At 37.4% G+C, this 19,627-nt stretch overlaps 1 protein-coding gene across 7 annotated transcripts in view; it reads right to left on the bottom strand.

The window, feature by feature from the left end:
- The window catches only part of ARHGAP12 (Rho GTPase activating protein 12), a 75,920-nt gene that overhangs the window by 36,065 nt on the left and 20,228 nt on the right, over positions 1–19,627 (bottom strand). For 4 of the 7 annotated variants that reach the window (XM_066315213.1, XM_066315220.1, XM_066315229.1 and 1 more), the window contains exons 3-5: positions 6,997–7,260; positions 1,842–1,982; positions 189–269 (exon numbers count right to left, since the gene is read on the bottom strand). In XM_066315213.1, the coding sequence (XP_066171310.1) occupies positions 189–269; positions 1,842–1,982; positions 6,997–7,260 (486 nt within the window). The remainder of the gene's footprint in view (positions 1–188; positions 270–1,841; positions 1,983–6,996; positions 7,261–19,627) is intronic. The other 3 variants (XM_066315239.1, XM_066315248.1, XM_066315257.1) reach the window with 1 other exon arrangement.

Below are 19,627 nucleotides of genomic sequence, written 5' to 3'. Positions count from 1 at the left end.
TTTTCATGTCCTGGAGTATATTTTTTTTCCTCTTCATAATCAGAAATTCCACAAAATGCAATAAATAACAAAGGGCAATATCAGAGTCCTCTGGTGATTAATGTCTCACATAAAAAGCCTGCTAGAACACATACTCAGGAAGAGGGGAAAGCCCCAAATTGTTGAAGTTTCTTTTTTAGGTCACTCACCTTAGGTAACTCCCACTCTGATCTGGAACCATCAGCACTGTAGTAGTATGGTCTACCTTGTTCATCTGCATGTTTTATCCACTGCAGAAAAAAATGTGATGATAGAAAACGTAATCAGAGTGACAGTCACAACAGTAATTCTCTGAGACCTGAGATTTAAATTTAATTTTTAATTAAGTGCCATCCACTTCAGCCGTGTCTAATGCACAACCTCCATTAACTAACCAAGGTAATATTGCAATGAGAGCAACAGTTTTCAGCATCCTGATTTTTTTTTCTTCTGTAACTCCAGAAAAAAACTCCTGCAATATGACACAAGATAAACAGATTTTTTTTTAAGATGCCATATATCATTCTTATCAACATTATGTTGTTAGTTTAGGGAGGCACAATTTTTCCATCAGATCTTCAACAGGATCTTATACATAAAATTACAAAAAAGCAGCTCAACCAGCAACTGCTGATAATTTGAGAGATAAATGCATTTGTTGACCAACTTTTTTAAAACATCAATGGAAACCTGAGATGCAGTCCCTAGAGAAATCATGAAAACAATACAATTTCTTTAACTTCTACAAGCAACTCCCACAATCAAAGAACTAAACCCATTACAACTGGGACTGGTCATGCAGAAAAAAAAGAATTGTAATGAGCAAAAATCAACAAGATGATGGCAGAAAAACACAGAAACACTCATAGCAAGGCTCTTGGCTCAAGCAGGTTTCAGAGATTGCCTTTCTATAACTGTTTGTGATAGGAATGGCTGATTTTTATCAATCCCAGTGCAATTAAAAAAGAAGGCAGCATATTTGCTAAAACATAGGAATGTGCTTTATAGATGTTTGTCAGAAACAGTCAGATTAAAGAGAAAAAACTGACAAAAATCCAACTATTAAGAAAATTCTTGCAAATAAAACTTGCCTAATTCAACTCGAGAACAGGTGGTGCTATAATATGATAAACAGAGTACTGTTTCAGTGAACACTTTAGAAGTTCACTTCTAAAGCCTCAAAATGTAGCTTTAGTGAACAACTAGAAAAATGGACTGCTTTGCAAACATAAACAAATACTGCAATTTATCCTAAGTGGGAGAAAATTTTATGGCATGCCCAGAATCACAGTCAGTTGTCAACAGCAATTAGATAGTAAGAATAGGGCATAAATCTGCTGATACGGCCATAGTTTAATTAAGAAGTTTGTTTACATCTGAAAGCAGTAGTGAAAATCTCTAATAAAGGAAATTATGAAAGTGATAAAACAGCATTACATTCAGTTTAAAAACATCTTGATGAGAAGGTCTGTGTGGACAAGAGAAGCTCTTAAGAGACAGTAAGAAAAACTTATTGGTATGATGTTCATTCCTGAAGTATAACCATGAGGAAGGCAGAGGGCAGGAACTAAAAAGATAATACATGGTATGTTCATTTAATATAATCTGATACACAACTGGAAATAAAACTTCCTCTAAACAACAAAAATGTACAGAAGGAAAAAGTCAGTTCACTTGCTGAAGCTTCATGCATATTTAAAAAACAAAACCAAATGGAGATACTGCTGAGGTATGCTCTTCACTTTTGGAAATGCAGGTTTCATTTCTAGAAGTGAATCAGTAGAAAAGATTTAGAACACAGGAAGAGAAGAAGGAAAAAGTACCTTTTCATTAGTATAGTCATTGGTATATAAGGTTTGACCATGTTCATCCAACTCTTCTGACCAACCCTTTGGAGGAGAACCATACTGACTATCTGACTGGCTGTAACAAGAACTGTGGTCGTTTTCTTCTGATGAAAGGTGCTACAAGTAGTCAGAAACATACAAGGCAGTTTTGAGAATGAAAGCGCTTTAAAATCTGAAAGATCAAAAATTATTTGACTAGAAAGAGAATAGTAATGAAATCAGGGAGTTCACATTTTTGTATCTTATATGAGAGAATGAGATGCAGTTTTACAGTGCAGACAATCCAAAGCATTTTCAGAACAACTAGCTTTTACTGATACTTTTTGATTTTAATTTCCACTACACCAGATTTCACTACTCAAATTTAAACTCCTAGGGTTTTGCCTATCTAAATTTTATTCCTACAAATTCACATTACTGATGAAGAGAGTTAGCTTTAGTAATCAGCATTCCCTTAAAAAAACCTGGGAGACCTCCTACCTCAGTTTTCTACCACCATCCCAAATTTCACACCTAAATCCTTCTCCTTTCCTCAAACACATCTGGAAACACAGGAGTGATTAAGGACAACTTGAAACTCCAGTTCCTCCTTCTTAGATGCCAGCATTTTACAATATTTGTCCAATGCATCTTTAAATACTACGAATTTCCACTCTCCTCCGTCCAACTCTGATGTACATGACAAAGAGCACTGCAAAAGCAAGGCTTTCCACCAGGCACAGCTAGCTGAGGTGAAAAATTGTTTCCTGAAGGCAGAAGTAAATGATTATGCTAGGAACAAGTTTGATGTGTAACACAGAGAAAAGATTTTTACACACACATCAAACAATTTCTGTTCCCTCATAAACCTTGTTCAGCCCTTTGCTAACACACTGTAGTCTTACTCTAAGCATCCACTCCACACATCAAAAAAAAACCTCCCTTATTTCTTCTCTCACAACATCTCTGTGATATGGTCTCCTGAGAAATTCTAAGCAGATTTCCTTTCACAGTGTCTTGGATCCTCAGCTAGCAGGAGGCATAACATTCAAGACACCCTGCTACTCAGAAACTACAGGAGTAAAATACTATGGTTCAATAACATTGGCATAAGGATTTTGAGAAAATACGTAAGGCAGGAGAGAGACACAATTTCAATTTTAAACAGGAAAAAACCTCTCCCCCAAAAAATTCAATATAAAATTAATTATAAAAAATACTCGATTATCAGCAACTCCTCAGTTTTCAAAAGTCAGTGGGTTTAAAGACTATGTTTAGTGACATACCCAAATGATTTCTACGTAGGTTTTTGGTGCTACTTTTCTAAGTACCTTACCACTTGTGTGACATGAACTCCCTCAACTGACATGACCCAGTTTACCAAGCACAGGAAAACACACAAGATATTTTTAGGCCATTAATTAAGAAATATGAAAAAAATGCAAATGTCCTCTACAGCTTACAGAATGTGAGCATGTAAACTATGGATTAACCAATCCTACCTCTCTTGCACAGGGGCAATGTGAAATTCTCATGAGCCAATTCCTAACCAGTTGTGGAGAGGGGAGGAGAGCAGAGGGAGCAGGGTGGGGGGAGTTTTCAGTTCCATTTTTACACCTGTATTATTAAAACTGAAGAGTTGCCAAGGGTGCTATTGGCCCCGTTTGAACTACTGTTTCAGAGGATAACTATATCGTATACACGTATTTAAGTTTACATGGGTTTAATAGTTAAATATTAATGGCATTGACATATGGCCAATCAATGTAGAAGACTTTGGACATTTTTATTATTACTATCCACAGAGATTATGACATAATATAATACACTGGTATTTGCCTCTTCCAAGCAACTCCTGACACTGAATAAATACTCTCCACATGTAAAACTAAACAGAGGACTTAAACCTGAAAATTCTCCTAGAAAAACTGTATAGTAGAAATACTGTAATAGTAGAACACTGTTGTATAGTAGGAATGACTGTTAATGAGTCTACCTGCATGACATCCATATAATAATAGTTTAGATGCTGTAAGGTTTAACTCATATCCTGTACATTTGCAGACCTAAACTTAAACAAAATTCCTGAGTTGTTACAGATTTTACCAAGACAAGGCATTCCTTGTCCCTCAGTTGTCAAGAACAGCTGCTAAAGCTGCATCAATAGAGTTTAGAGAACACTGGCCAAACTGCGTTCCACAGCTTTCAATTTCACTTTCAACACTTTTTCAGCTTTAACTGCCTGTATGTTTTTTCATATTGTCCATGTTTTCTCTCAGGTCTCATCCCCAGTTATACTACCCCACACTTAAATAAAGCCATCTTAAACAGAGAGCTGCCCAACCTTACACCTTATAAGAATTTTGCTGTGACATTAAAGAGAATTACAGAAAAGGTCCCCCACATCATTGCTTCTATTGTAATTCTTGGGTTTTTTCTATTTACATAGAAAGTTCTTAGGGGCAGAGACCAGTTCATCACCGTGCATTTAATAGGAACAGCTGTCTCCCTTCTATCACTTAACTTTTCCAGCTTTTAATATTACTACTACTCGTGAAAATGAAAATAATCAGGAAGAATATTAATTAAGGAAGTAACATCCCTTTATTACCATGTATATTGAATTTATGAATAGCATTTATATTTATATTGTTTATATTGAAACAAAAAACATGGCATGAAACTGTATTCTAGATAGGATTTAAATCTAGTTTTGATATTTAATTAAAACCCATTGCTTTTCTACAGCTATTAGGCAGTTTGTGGATGTCTACTTCACATTATGACCTCCTACCTAGGTATTAAGGGTTGTCTTCTCTGATACTGTGACATCTCATTCCTTTTACAGTTCAACTTAATTAAAACACTTCCCTTGACAAATTTTTCCTAGTTACTGTTAAGCACTCCTTCCTCAGATACATTAACGAGTCATTGCCTTTAATATATTTTACCTGTAATTCCAAAATCTAATACACTTTCTTAAAGGCCCTGTCCATAGGACTTCACTGCTTCCCTCATCCCATCCATGTAATATATCCATTTAACTGCCTTGACCTACAACTGGTTTTTTTTGTGCCAAGTCTGTGACCAGCTACTTTGGCAAATAGGGCACAACTCTGCCCCTTTTTAATTATCCAATGAAATTCTATTTCCTAATCACAAAGTTCAAAGACCAGCTATAAATTATGTCATGTTTCATATATTACTTATATGTTAGAATATGTGATCTCTCAGTTCTCATTTTTACACCACCTTCCATTTTGCTACATAATACAACACAAGCTCCTCTGAGGACAAATCAGTAGAAGCTAGCGTTTAATCCTTCTGCACGTACTCTTTTTATTAAAAGAACATAGCTCAGACTAGCATAATAATTATTAAGATATGTTAACTCTAACTTTTCCTAATCAGACAAAATTTGAGATGCCCTACATTTTACTGTAGCTTAGGCTTGGATCTCAATCTTTACTTTATATTGGATTAAGGACCCAGAGGTTCCAAAAAAGGAACATGAACAATGGAGTATGAAGCACTTTCCCAAATGCAGAACAGAAAAGGAAAGAAAGAGGGGTGGGGGGGGGGAAGGCAACTTCAGCACATGACTGCTGGTAAGTGGATTGACACGACCATGCAACGTGTATCTCTCCCTAGACTCATATTTTGATAACCCAGTCCAGACACAAATTCGCTAAGGAGCTTATGCTACTGGAAATACAGACTTAGTGTCTAGTTAAAAGTCAAAACATGTATCACCCACTGGTCTCACAAAGACTGAAAACTTGATAGACATAATTGTCTGATGGCCAACTTGTGATACCTGAAGCATCACAAATAAACAGAAGAACTGAGATGAAAGAAGTTATGGGCAATAAATAAAATTAAAAAAACCAACCAAGCATTCCAAAGATGCAACCATGTGGTGAAATGATGGTACAGATGTATGAGTCAGAGGGACTGCTCACAGATGGAGAGAGAAGGAGAAAGAATTCTTGCAAGTCCTTCTATGAAAAGAAGGAAGAACTACAACAATGATAAAACCATTACTATGACAAGGAGAATCACTACTCCAAAAAGCAATCAGCTTATCCAGACTAAAACCAGTCTTATCCAGCAAAAGGACAGTTGGTGATAAAATAAGAGACCATCAACAGAGATACCAAAGGGACAGGCATGAACATTCCATCTGTTTGCCTGTTGTTGCCATTCACCTGAGGCAAGAAAATTTGGCTATTTAAATGCTTGTGGATGGCATGGTTGCTGTTAAGGTAGGAAATTAAAGGTTTTCATTTCCCTTTCTGTTCCTGTTACCACCTTTCCAGAGTAAGATTTCTGGCATCCAGCAATCAAAAAAATTTGAGCAGTCCACAATTCAATTTTAAATCTAAACTCTGGTTTTATAGCTTATATATATATAGGATATATAGAGACACTATATATAGTTGGCACAGGAGAAAATCACCAAAATTATTTTTAAGGGTATATAGAAGTGAAATATGTAGAAGATTTCTTGATAAATATTTGCTTTTTCTTTCCATCAGGAAACTGGTCAATCTCAGTACTGTTTGGACACAAGACATTTTAAGCACACCTAAATAGTAATATCCATCTCCCAACTATTTCTTTGCTTTGTCTGAACCACTGCAGTTCAGATAAATACACCCCAAAATCAGACTTTCCCTAGCAACTGGCTGCACAGAAAAAATTGGCACCTCAAATATTAGTCCAAATCATCTTCTAAAATAATTAACTTCACATTAAGCTTCAAATGTCTCAAGCAAGGTCAGTAGCAAAGCTTTACCAAAAGGCTTTGCAAAAGCAAAACCTTTACAGAATTAAAAGATCCATTGATATACCTAAAGAATATGTTTATGGCCTGAATGTAATCTAGTCAAAAGTAGCAATATCTGCTATGGGGCTGTTTTTACAGGCATTTTCACAGGTTGCTTCTCCTCCACACAGTTCATGTACACATTCCTGTACACAAAAGCAACTCAAGAGTGAAACTGTTGCCTACTTCATACCAGGACACATAACCAAAAAGACAAAGGAAGACACTCCTTGACACCTTGAAACTAAGAGATACCAAATACCACAGCAAAAGACCATTCATATGCATTACAATCTCATTGCTTTTGATCTCAGAAGGAACTACCTCATGATCTGCATGGCTCTGGGAATCCCCTTTATTAATGCTTGCATCTCGGGCCCACCGCGGAGGTTTCCAGGTTCGTTCCTGTGATCCTCTGTTGTAGTAATAACAGCGTCCTGTCGTATCTTTATGGGTTTCCCATTCCCCATTTATTTGGACTGGAGCACTTGTAGGTAGTGGTGGAAGTGCAGACTGAGATATTTTCAGTTCTTGCAAATTAGCATAAACTGGTGAATCAGGCCTCCCTTGGCTTGGTGGAGTAGTTGGCTATTGAGAGAAGAAATGCACTGTTAACGAGCAAATGAATTTTCGGATGCTGCCTTACAAATCAGAATACAGTAGTGAAACAAACCAACAAACTCCTTCCTTTTTTTGTTAAGTACAAAAGCACAAAGGACAGCCATAAAACGCTGCAGTGTAAGAACATTAGATTCAAAATTCTAAGGTAGATATCACAACCTATATTTATTTAATACTGAACCAATTTTTGAGCATTTCTCCAGATGACAGCTGATAATTATGCCTTACAGTGGATTTGAAATACACTGGAATCATCATCAAAAAATTATATGCTTGCCATGCCTTGCTGAAAAACTTCAGTTTTACAGTTCAAGTATTGCTCAGAAACTGTAAGTAATGTGATCTTGTTCAAGACAATAAGTAGCATTTCTGAGATGCCACTTGTTAGGCTAAGATTGTTCCCCAACCTTTCCACCTCACTGTTGATACAGTGGTGGTGAATATAAAGCAGCACTTTTGCATTCTCAGCAAGGCCTAAACATAGGCAGCTCAGCTGGAAAGATGAGCACAATGTTGTGACTAAGAAATTCTGAAAAAGACTTGGAGTGTTTACCTGGATGCCTTTACAAACATGCTTAACTGAAAATATTTTAGGTAACAACACCAAGTATTTCAATTACCCCTCTCATCTTGTAGAAATTAAACGGATATTCCAATCCACCTGATTTTGTTCACACATATGCACAAAAGTAGAACAACAAATACCTACAAGAAAACAAAACACTAATGACAATTGCTTATTAATAGTTTGCTAATGTGACAGACAGCAGAAATTATGGATAGAAGACCACAGAACTTACTGAAACCTCAAGTACTTCCAAATGAGGTCCTACAGTGTTTAGGAGAGAAATAAAGCTTTGGATGTTCAATTATTAAAGTCTAATACAAACATGCCATGCAGAGTGTAAGAGCATGTGTTTTCATGAGAGCTGTAATTATGAAATTGTAAGAGCAGCTAGCTATTAAACCAAATTAAAGAGTTTCCTGGTAAGGCACTGCCATTTCTGTATTTTGGGGCACAATATTTAGGTACTCGAAAAGAAAAACTACACAATTTATACATCCCCTTGGTTTTAATTGAGCAGCTTTGCTGTAGGCAAGTCCTTGTGCCTCCTGTTGCTACTGCATTGCATAAAAGATCTTTTATAATGCACTTTTAAACATTAAAATCATAAGATGCTAATCTAGGCCACATCTAATCATAAATTATCAGGGTTTGCTCAGGCAAGACAGCATATCATACCACACAATCAGACATAAACCGATTGCACCATAGGTAGAACCAAATATGGGCAATATCCACAACCAAAGGGGGAAACAGCTAGAGAGGAACTTAATGAGATTATAACGGGCATGGACTTGTTTTGCGTGCCTTTAAAAGAGACAACACAGCTTACCACATACAGCAAGTACAGTACAACTCAGGCAAACTACAAGTGCTGAAAACAAAACAAAAAAAACCAACCACAAAAAAAAAGCAGCAGCGCTTGGCAAAGTCTGAAAGCCAAAACCAATCAATATCTTCCTATACCTGATTCAAAGAAAAAACTGTTACAAAACTTGATGAACAGTAAAAGGATATTTTTCTACTATCCAAGTCAAACCCAAGTCACATGTGCTGCCTTTTTTTCGTTTGTTTGTTTTTTGGGTTTTTTTGGTTTTTTTGTGAGGAGGACAGATCAGCTGCCTTTGCTAGAGTTGATCTTGAGAGCCCTGAGAGCCTAAACAACACTACTGTGAATGAAGACCATCCTACTGTCTTCAGGGATGAACCAATTCCATGCGATGTTGGGGCAGTAATCTTGATGCCTCCTCTTCCAACAGCACCGTTTCTGCCTTCGTGTCCTAAGAGCCTGCAGAGCTGCACCTCCCAGATAAACCACCCTGTCATTAAACCATGGGGTTTGCCATTGAAACGACACCACAGAACACAAAAACCTACAGCTTTTTCCTCTCTTTTACGGAAGTGGCAAACAAGGCACCACCAAGCGCCCTGTCTGCTGCCACGGAGGGGCTGGTGGCTTGCACAACCCTCACCTCCTCCTGAAATTCCTCTTCTACACAAAGCAATAAGGCAGCTTTGCTATCTGGCCTGCATTTAACAGCTACTTTTTTGTTTTAATTAAGACAGTTAAGTGCCATCGTTAAAATAACAGCACTCTGTATTAATAAAAGTGTTTTCAAAATAGAAAGTCTGCAACAAAGAATGCTTGGTATATTTTTGCTTTGGAATATTTTCTCAAGCAACACATATGAATGTGGCACACAGGGTTCACACAGAGGTTTTAAACAATTTCAGCATTATAACCAGCACAACTCCAGATGAAACTGCAGGACACAGATGAGCTCAGCCAATACTGGGAGTTCACAGCCAAAGCACTGTCACCTAACTCAGGCCACATGATATGGAAGTGTATGAGGGGTTTTCTTCTGAATGCTTTTTGCTTCCAAACTCAATGCACCAATTTCTGGTTTTCACGAAGACAGACCTTTTCTCCTGAGCAACAAGCAAGACAACTAGCTGTTCTGCCAAGCCAGCCCTCCAGCTGCTTTCATTCCCTGTTGTTTTCTCTTCTGACAGATTTTTCAGGGAGAACTGCAAGATTTTTGAAAGACATCTGGAAATTACTGCTTTCAGTGAAGCATTAAGAAAATGCAAAGCCACCAATCTGACTGTAACACACAGCTTAGCTCATAAGTAGGTCTTTGAGGGATATGACTTCCTTATCAGGAACTATTTTTAATAACCTTGTAGCACACAAGGAAACTTCCTCACTCCCTGAGCCATGCAATGAGGTATGTTGTTTTGTCTAAGATTTTGCTCAGTTCAACAGCACTCACCAAGGCTAGTTTTGTCAAGAGTATCTTATTTATTGAATAAAAAGAATAGCTTTTAGAAAGTTCCAAGTTTCCTGAAATTAAGGTTAGTGTATGTTCTATGCCAGCGTTGGCAGGAACAGCCCCCTTGGGCTGGGAAGGGGAATCCCACACAGTGGATGTCCCTGGAGAGCTCCCGGGCACTGCACCACCTCCCCCTTTCCTTTCAGATGACTATTTTGTGAGTTCACAACAGAGTTCTGCAAAAAAACTTTAATCATTTCAAGTCGAAAAAAGATTAATTTAACTTTCATTTTTCAAAATCATTACTCATTGACAATGTATTAATATGAATAGACAAAGCATTACCTAGACCAAAACAGTTCCTGATCACTTCCATGGGAGTATGCCCAAAACCAGACATACACAGTTAAGGGAGATTTAAATATATGCTAAACACCAAACAGGACTTCCAGTGAGAACTTCCCTCCCTGAGGCCTTTTCTTTTTTTTTTTTTTTTCACTATCAAACCCTGAATGCTCATAAACATGGAATTAAATCTTCCCAAAAGACTCCTTGTCTTCTCACTATCAGCACTGCAAGAACACATCCTTCAACATGCCCATGCATGCACATACTAAACGCCTTATACTCCAAACATTTCAACATTCATTTGCTATTTGATATGGATTTCAGACTTCTTCATGTTGCTTTCTCCTGCTAAGAACTCTCCTGCTAAGAGTGAAGGACTCTTGCTGGAAAAGTGATGTAGGAAAATTAGAAAGCAGAAATACTTCTATGGCACTACAACATGAATGAAAACTGTACACCCCATAGGCACTCTGGCAATTTCAAGAACATAAGAACCTCTCCCAGAGCTGAGTAATTCTGTCTCTCTAATACTGTAGGAATCTGCCACATTTAACCTCCGTCTCTCAGAAAAGTCTGCTTGCACTAGATCCTTGCTAATTGATAAGAGAGTTTCATGCAGGCAGGACCAAGTTTCCAGGATCAACACACAACATTCTTCAAACACAGACTGCACACACAGCATTTTCAGAGCACAGTTTTTATACTGGCACAGTAGGAAGCAGATATGGGCTTTAAAAAAAACAACCTGTTAATCATTCATGAATGAACAGTCAACATTTTTAACAAAGGCCACAGATATGCTATCAGGCCTCTGGAAACCTGAACTCAGTGCAGTGGAAAGCAAATGTACACATTTTGGTAATGAAAAGAACCTTGCGAAGTAGCATAGTATGCCAGCAACAAAAAGCCAGAAAACAAAGTTTGCTTGTAACTGGTAATTACCTTTTTCCTTATATAGAACTTAAATTCAAGACAAAAACTTCTAGAATATAACAATTGTTTAAAGAATGACTGCAATGCTACTCTGTAAAACATGACCTACCACACACCAAATTGCTTTCACTGTGGTGCCTCTTTTTACAGCTTCTCTTAATGTTTTGAACCTGAATAAAAAAGCTTTCATTTCAGCAGCAGCATTCAGACCGCTGTAAGTAGCTGCTAAAAATGAAAAACTTAAAAAAAAAAAAAAAAAAAAAAAAAAAAGGAAAGGAAAGGCAAATCTCAGTATTCCTTATGAAGTTACAAACAATTGACTGTCCATATTCATGAAAAGAGGAGAGCATTATATTGAAGGAAAGCAAGGGAATACTGTCTCTGCAGCAGCAAGCTGAAGAAAGGAGAACAGGCAAATCCCACAGCATCCTGAGACTGGGAATGAAGCATCCCAGTTCCCTCAACAACTCAGCCTCTTGCCAAGGAATCCTCACTGTCCTTTTAGGAAGGCCTGGGACTTCAATACCAGCTTTATTCAACAGGAATGATACAAAAGAAATCTCAAAACCTCTACAGTTTCGTTTTCATAAAGTGACAGCCTCAACTGGAATAATTAGCTCATCGTTTCCTTCCTTTTCTGATTTTGGTTTATATTTTTACAGACATGTTCTGCACTCTGTTTTCTTTCTAACAGACACAGGCATATTTACAATTTATATCCAAAAATTTTAATGGGGGAAGATTTTTTAGTGACTCCTCTACTACCTCAGAGGTGAACAGAACAAGCTAATTTAACAAGCCAAATTTAAATGTGAACTGAAACAATTTTTTATGCTCTAACCTTCTCCAACATAGGCTAGATAATTCATACAGTAAGTCTAAGGAACTAATAAACAACGACAGTAAACACTATAAGCCTGTTAACAGCTGATTATAAATTTCAGACAAGTTCCCTTCTGTTTTAGCTCTCTTATAACGCAAAAAAAATTCCTACAGTTGATGAAAATATAAATCTCCATCTAGTGCTACTGTAATCTACCAATATCTAGGTGCATAGAAAAAAGTCCCTTGAGCTAAATACATTCCCTTCCCTTTGTAGCCCAAAAAAATGACTTAAATTATTTTCATATTCATCAAGAAAATTATTAATTGTGTTGCAAAATTCTGCAGCACAGAAAGCTAAAGGTGGCTGCTTCTGCCACATTCACGAGCACTTAGGAACAGGAATGAAAACTGGCTGCAGCAGCAGGGGACAGCCTGGGACAGGAGGGAGCACTTGGCTGGGTCTTGGAGTGCCAGAGACCACTCCCAGATCATCCATCATAAGTGACTGATCAAAGAAAATTGATGGGAAACCATTCTTTCCCCTTCATACTCTGCAAATTGCCCATTCACATTCCTGAAGTTGCTCACTGCATGAGCAAACTATTACATATGAACATAGGAAGTTTATAGCAATAAAAGAAAGTATACTGAAGGACCGCAACAGTGATGTCAAATATTTTAAAAAACGGAAATAAGATCTTACAATGGGATTCTTTGTCAAACATGCACAAAGATGATAGTGTTTACCACACTAGTACTTTGCCACTTGCACAATCTAGCTTCTCCCTTCCATAAAAAAGCTTTTGTCCAAGGATACAGACAATGCTGCTTTTCCTATAGCAGAAAATTTCAATACCATATGAAACACTTTACATCATACATGCAAGCTTACCCAGTTAGGAAAGGGAGGCCAAATTTGACAATGTTTGAAAGTCAGACAGTAAATCTTCTTCACTCTTTTTCCTCCTGTTCACCAGATCAAATGCTAGTACTCTCAACAAACATAATAAAGTTATCTGTAACCTAATTCAGAAATTTAGTCCACATCTTGAACAACCTGGATATGACATCCAGAAGGAAATTTACACTTTATTTTCCCTCTACTTTTAGGGAAGATAATTTCAAGTTGTTTCTGCATTTCAGCTCAACTGCTGTCAATTCTTGAGCTCTGTGAAGCCCCCAGTACATGTCTGAATGCAGATTTGTGACTAATAAAGCTGTTGGGAATAATTTGTGATGTCACTCAAGGATGTATTCTATAAAAACTAAAATAGTACACCAAGAAAACACAAAAGAAGCCTAGCTTGCCTTCTCCAGTGGAAAATTATCCTGTAATAGGCCAATAGGTACTGCTTTTCAGATGGCAAGTATCACAAGAGCACAAGCAGCCATTCAGTTGTTTTACAACTGTTACAGCAGAATAATCTCCTGAAATTTCAGTTTCCTCAGTTATCAAAGCATTTACTGTTTTAGCTGGTTTAATGTATAGCTGTACATCTCATTTGCCTCAGAGAGGTGAAAGTATTCTTAAAGGCAGATTATCAAGATCTTCACGGAACACTTCTATGTTGCATCCATCACAGAAACACAGCAGGTCTAAGAAATCAGCTCCTATGAAACATTATTGCGCAAATAGTGTAGAATGGTAATATTTGAACTCACAATGGCCTAAAGGTCATGGAAAAGTTTCCATTACAGTCACTTCAAACTGAATAGCAATTTTTTCTACACCTTACATTTTCAAAAGTACAGATTCCATAGCCTTTAAGAGTACTTTTGAGGCTCCATTGCTTACACAAAGCAGTGTAAAGCTAGGAACCCATGAAAATTGCAGATGAGAAAGCAAACATTACCTCTGATAAAATTCCCAAACTACTGGAGTTGTAGTACTGAGCAAGCTCAAAAACCTAAAAGATATCTTGAGAACCACTTGAATAAACAGAATGAAGTTTAAATACTACCACACAAGTTACCAAAACCCCATCATTCAGTAGACAAAAACTGTAATATTCTCCTATTTGAAAAACTCAGAAAAATTAAGAACTTTTTTAACTCTAAACGTGTTTTATAATGGTTCACTTTCAGAACACATAGCTGGGGAATTCTTAAAAAAAAAATAGAGAAGATAACAATTTGCAAGAGATAGTTCTAAAACAGATCAGTCATCACGTATGTGTTCTGTTAGAAAGGGTATTTCATTCCAAACACTTGACAAGAAAATGCAGAACTCCCACTCAGTTTACAGCTGCTGTCCTTTTACTCTGCTTGCAAAAGCAGATTTCACTTGTGTGAAACTCTGCTTCTTCAAATGCCGCTCATGGCAGCAAATCCACTATGCCTTTTTTATGGTAGTATTTCTTTGTTAGGTGTTAGAATAATTTCAAAATATCTTCTGGAGCTTATGAACTACACACTCAGAAGTTTTTTAATAACATATGCAGCTGCAGAGCATCACCAGTGTTCAAACAGTACAAGTAAAGTAGACGTCTGAGCACACTTAATGGAAACATCTTATGGGATTAATTAAGGTGGCAAAACCCAGTGAAGAACAGAATTAACTGGTGTAGAAAGCAAAGTATCAAATAAAATACTAGAATGGCATCTGTTGGTTTGCCTTACTAATATATTAACAGTAATACATTCTAATTAATCAGTAATACATTCTGTTGTGTAACTGGTAGGCTCCAGTCACTTTTAGCCCTGTTTACCCTCCACATCTGCCTCTCCAAGCATTCCCTGAGTTTATTACCTGCAATTACCATTCACAAGCTACTACACCTCTCATGTGCCCCAGAGCTCCAGAGGGCAATTTCCTTGATTAAACTGCCCACTTGGGAATCAACTTCAGCTGATATAGCTGTAGGTATTCACATGGACTTCCATAAACATTGTATTACAATCTTGAAAAACAAATTTCAAAAATGCTCAATGTATAAACAGGAATACCTGAAAAAGCATGTTCTAGGGAATCATGACTGGCTAAACAACTTCAAAATATATGATTTGAAGAACCACGTTTTAGATAGTGTCATGCTAACTCTATATCTTTACAAAACAGAAATTATACACCCAAAGTCTAGAAAAAATATGGTAAATTCTGTTCATCAAGTAATGTATTCATACTCTAATATAAAACAAACTTGGATTAGGGAATTAAGAATCTCAGAATGTCCTTAAGCCTGTACACACAAAGTCCATGTTTCTACCTTCAGGCAAACTTTTTAAGAGCTATCCTTTCTAATACATCAGAATGTCTACTACATAAAAAAACCAAAGCCACTTTTTTTCACTTTTTCCTGTTGAAAAAAAGTGGTTTGCTAATCTTAGGAGAAAGTGAAGCCAAGAGAAAAGCAACTTGACAAAGTAACTTTAAATAAGTTAGTTACCCTAACTACCCATGCACAAAAGAAAAGGATTTCCTTCATGCAGAAACGCAGAAGTCACACTGACACTTCTGCTTATACAGAAATTCAGCAAATGCTTTTACTAATTCAATTCATGTAACCAAATCAATAAAGCACATAGTTCAATGGACTCAGGCAACAACTCAAAGCTTAGAAAAAACACGAATTTATTTGTTTCAGAAAATCAAAGATTAATGATACATTTTTAAGACCTAGCTATGCTGGTCTACTGGCCACCAGCTACCAAAAGGAACAACCCCATCTCCCTTGCCATCTGCACCCTGATACTGATGTGTCCCTGCAGCAAAGAGATGGACTAAACCAGAATGGCAATAAAGTAACCCTGTTGCAACTTCAAAAACAAAACAAACAAAAACCTCACAAACAAAAAGCCCTCCCATATTTAGACTCCTTTGGTGTTTGCAGGTCACGGCAAGGTCAGCCAGAGACACCTCTGAAGTGTCTAAGGTGACAGGAGAGCAGGACCTTCCCTTTCAGAACCTCTCTGTTAGTTCTTAAGGAGGTTTAGTCGCCTAATTAAATTCCAAAGGTAGGTGAGAGAAGGAATTATCATCAAGTATCTAAAACAGAATCGGTTACAGAAACAACAATAAGTAAAGAACTGTCTATTTCTTCCAGGGACAGGTAAAAAAAAATGGCTGGATTGAAGGAGGGAAAAAAGTTACTTACGTATGGAGCAAAAAAGGAATTAAACTTGGCAACAGCCTGATCAGGAAAATAGGGAACTTTCTTTGACAGTTTAAGTGCAGTTTAGTCCACAACCTTCAACAGCACTTTCGATATTCTTGCTTCTGTCCCTATGCAGTGTGAAAGAACCACAATGGGGTTGTTCTCTATTTTCCTTCCTCTCACAAGACTTTGTAAACAAGGCTAAACTACAAACCTGTAACCCTCGTCCTGAAAAGCAGCACATTCACATCTGAAGTTTGAAACAAATGAAGAAGCTATAAAAGCATACAGTAAGAAGCTGATTTACTGTACAAGTATGGACAACTGAAATGCTGGGTTTAAGTCCTTGTTTTTTCTTAAGAAAAATCAGCAGCCTATAAGAAAGAGCAACAGATTACCGTGGTGATCAGAGCATTAAAAACTGCAGCGGAAGAGACTTCATGCCATCGAAGAAGGAAGTACCCCAAGTAGCTCAGGCAAAGAATAACAAATATTTTTAAGATGACTAAGGACAGTTCTTCCTCTCACCTCAGAGTACAGAACACAGTCGGATGAAAGACAGGAGTGAAATGAGAAAGGTATTTTGTTTACTAGCTTAAGTCCCACACTTGGAATCAAAAAACTGAATTCTGAAGAGCATGTTTTTGTTAGCATTTTGAGAAAAACTGTTTTAACATTAAATCTACCATGTGCAGTACTTTACATATGGAGTATAAAATAAGACATTTTCCTCCCAACATCTTGAAAAATTAAACAATATTACTAATATTAATTTTTAGTAGAAAAACCTAGGTCAGGAATGTTGGGAATATCTTAAATCAATTTAAGCAACGAAAGATGCTATATTCTCCTCTCCTCTGCAAATCACCAGGGTATCTCAATACTCAAAGTAATTTAAAACCCAAAAGTGTTATAAAAGCATACCACTAAGGAAAGAGGAAATTTTCTCTCCCCTCCCCTTGGGCATTTTCCCAAAAAAGAAAAAATTAAGGAGAATTTTCTTTAGCCTGTAGCAAAACTGGCAAGGATAAAACAAGAGGCTGCCACTGGGTCTAGTCATCCTTTCAATTTCAGGCATTCCCACAAATCTGAGGGATGAGTTATGGACAATCAAGCTTTTCAGATTTCAGGAAAAAAATAGGGACATACGCCTAGTTTCAGTTCATTGAGGTGGTTAACCCCAAAAAATTAGTAAGATGCAAAACAAACCAGGCAAGAAAATATACACAGTGCTGTACTTTGTGGTGTTAATACATATTTTTTTCAGAACAAGGAAGTTCAACAATGGACAAACCTACTTTTGTGTCCAGAGATTATCAAAAAGGTAGCAAAATCATCTCTACAATAAAAAGCCTTCCAGCACAGAATTTAAGTCACCCAAGGCAATATTCTAAAATGTGCCAACAAGTGGGAATACTTGTGCTTCAATTGCACTTCTCCCCTGACTGTGAATTATCAATTTCACCATCTTCAGAACTGCAGCCAATATTAGTCAATTCCCGGGTACAATCTGCAAAAACAACCTCAAAGTGCTATGAGCTGGAAACCCACACATGTTGAATTAAGATCAGATTTACAGGGACCTGTGACCATTTCCCCTGGTTCAGTTTCACAGCTGCAGCACTGACAGAAAACCTAGTCATTTTTCTTCCCTGAGAAGTTGCAAATAAGTAAATGATGAAATAAGCTGCATTTTGTAATACAAAACAGAAGCCCTGCAAACTAAATTAACTGGGTTTTGGGGCTTTTGCTTAACTTCTTTACGCTTCTGAGTAAAAGCAGCGCAATCTAAAATCCAGTGTTTATCTATTCAGAAGCAGGTAATTGTAATTTTCACAGTACAAATATAACTTCTACAAGGCCATGAGGATAAAAAAAAAAACCTGTTGATTGTACGCTACAGAAACCAAGAAAGAACCACAAAATAGAATCAATGCATAGTGCCTACAGCATGTCTATTCTATCTTACATAAAACAATTGGTGAAGGGCCTAAGGCAGTGTGTCACACGGTCTAGAAATTTACTTTAAAAAGGAGAGAAAGCGTGTACGCCACAATATTCAACAAATAATAATGAATGGACACATCAACCATTTTCCCAGGTGCTCAGCACAGCTATCCACCCTCCAAAGCCAAAACTAAATCTAAGTATCTCTCCTCTTGCAACAATTGTCCTTAAACATAACCCAGTCACACATTTCACACAGAAAATGATTGCATGATGTCCTCTGGTATGTGTTGCAAAACAGGTGTCAGAACATGTTCCAATGACCCCTAATGTTCTACATGGACTGGTGAGCAATTAAAAGGCTTGCTACTATCTCTTCAACATAAAATGCTGTGTTTGCTGTAGATGCCAACTGTGTAACAGCACACACACACAGAAAGTCTTGCTCTAGTTTTCTGTGTGGATTCCATTCACTCAGACAAGTATGAACATCGACTGTAATTAAATGTTTAATCCCTCTGCTTGTTTGCAGGTCCTTCTCAAAGAAAGTTTGAGGATGAAAGACCTCTTATGAAGAGCTGAAACAAAGAGGTACGGCCTGCCAGAAAGGAGGAGGAGGTGTGTATGGGAAGGGGGTCAAGTATTTTGATATCTGAAGAAGACTCCATCTCCTGCTCTCACAGTTATACCAATCCAGAGAGGGTCTGCTAAAGATGCACTGATCATAAAGACTGCATCTGGTCATCACAGGGATGGCGCTGCATTCCAAGTACAGCCATTCTGACTATGAGCAGCACTGCTGGATTAAGACCATAAAAACCTTTTCTGAATTCTGGGCTCAAAGAATGAGATAAGACTCTCAGAAGTAAGAGAAATGACTGACAGCAGCTGTAAGTGAACCAGACCCCACAATAAAAATAGGAAGCAGAGTTCTTTGTCACATCCCTGCCCATTACGCCGACAGCCTGGGCTAACTGTCTGGTACCACACCAGGGAGTGGGAAAAACACAGTGACCCTTCTCTCTCCTCCCATGATTGTAAGACAAATTCACAGCTTACTAAAAGTAAAATAAACTGACATAACTGAATTCCTTCTGCTGTGCAACACCATTTTTCATGACGGACAAGAAAAACTGAAAATTATCCCATGCCCTAGATAACAGAGATTCATTCCAATCTATCAGTAAAATGAAGGACTTACTAAACCTAAAAAAAAAAATAGTGCCCCTAAACAACAGACAGGGAGGGAAAGAGAAACAGTCAGATTCAGATATCTGGCACTAACCCTCTCTGAAACGTCCTCCTGATGATCCAAGTGAAAGAAGCAACACTAGCACACACACTCC

The sequence above is a fragment of the Sylvia atricapilla genome, chromosome 1 (assembly GCF_009819655.1).
Source record: "Sylvia atricapilla isolate bSylAtr1 chromosome 1, bSylAtr1.pri, whole genome shotgun sequence".
NCBI lineage: Eukaryota > Metazoa > Chordata > Aves > Passeriformes > Sylviidae > Sylvia > Sylvia atricapilla.
The sequence above is the reverse complement of the archived record's forward strand: the minus strand, read 5'-3'. Positions and strand labels throughout refer to the sequence as shown.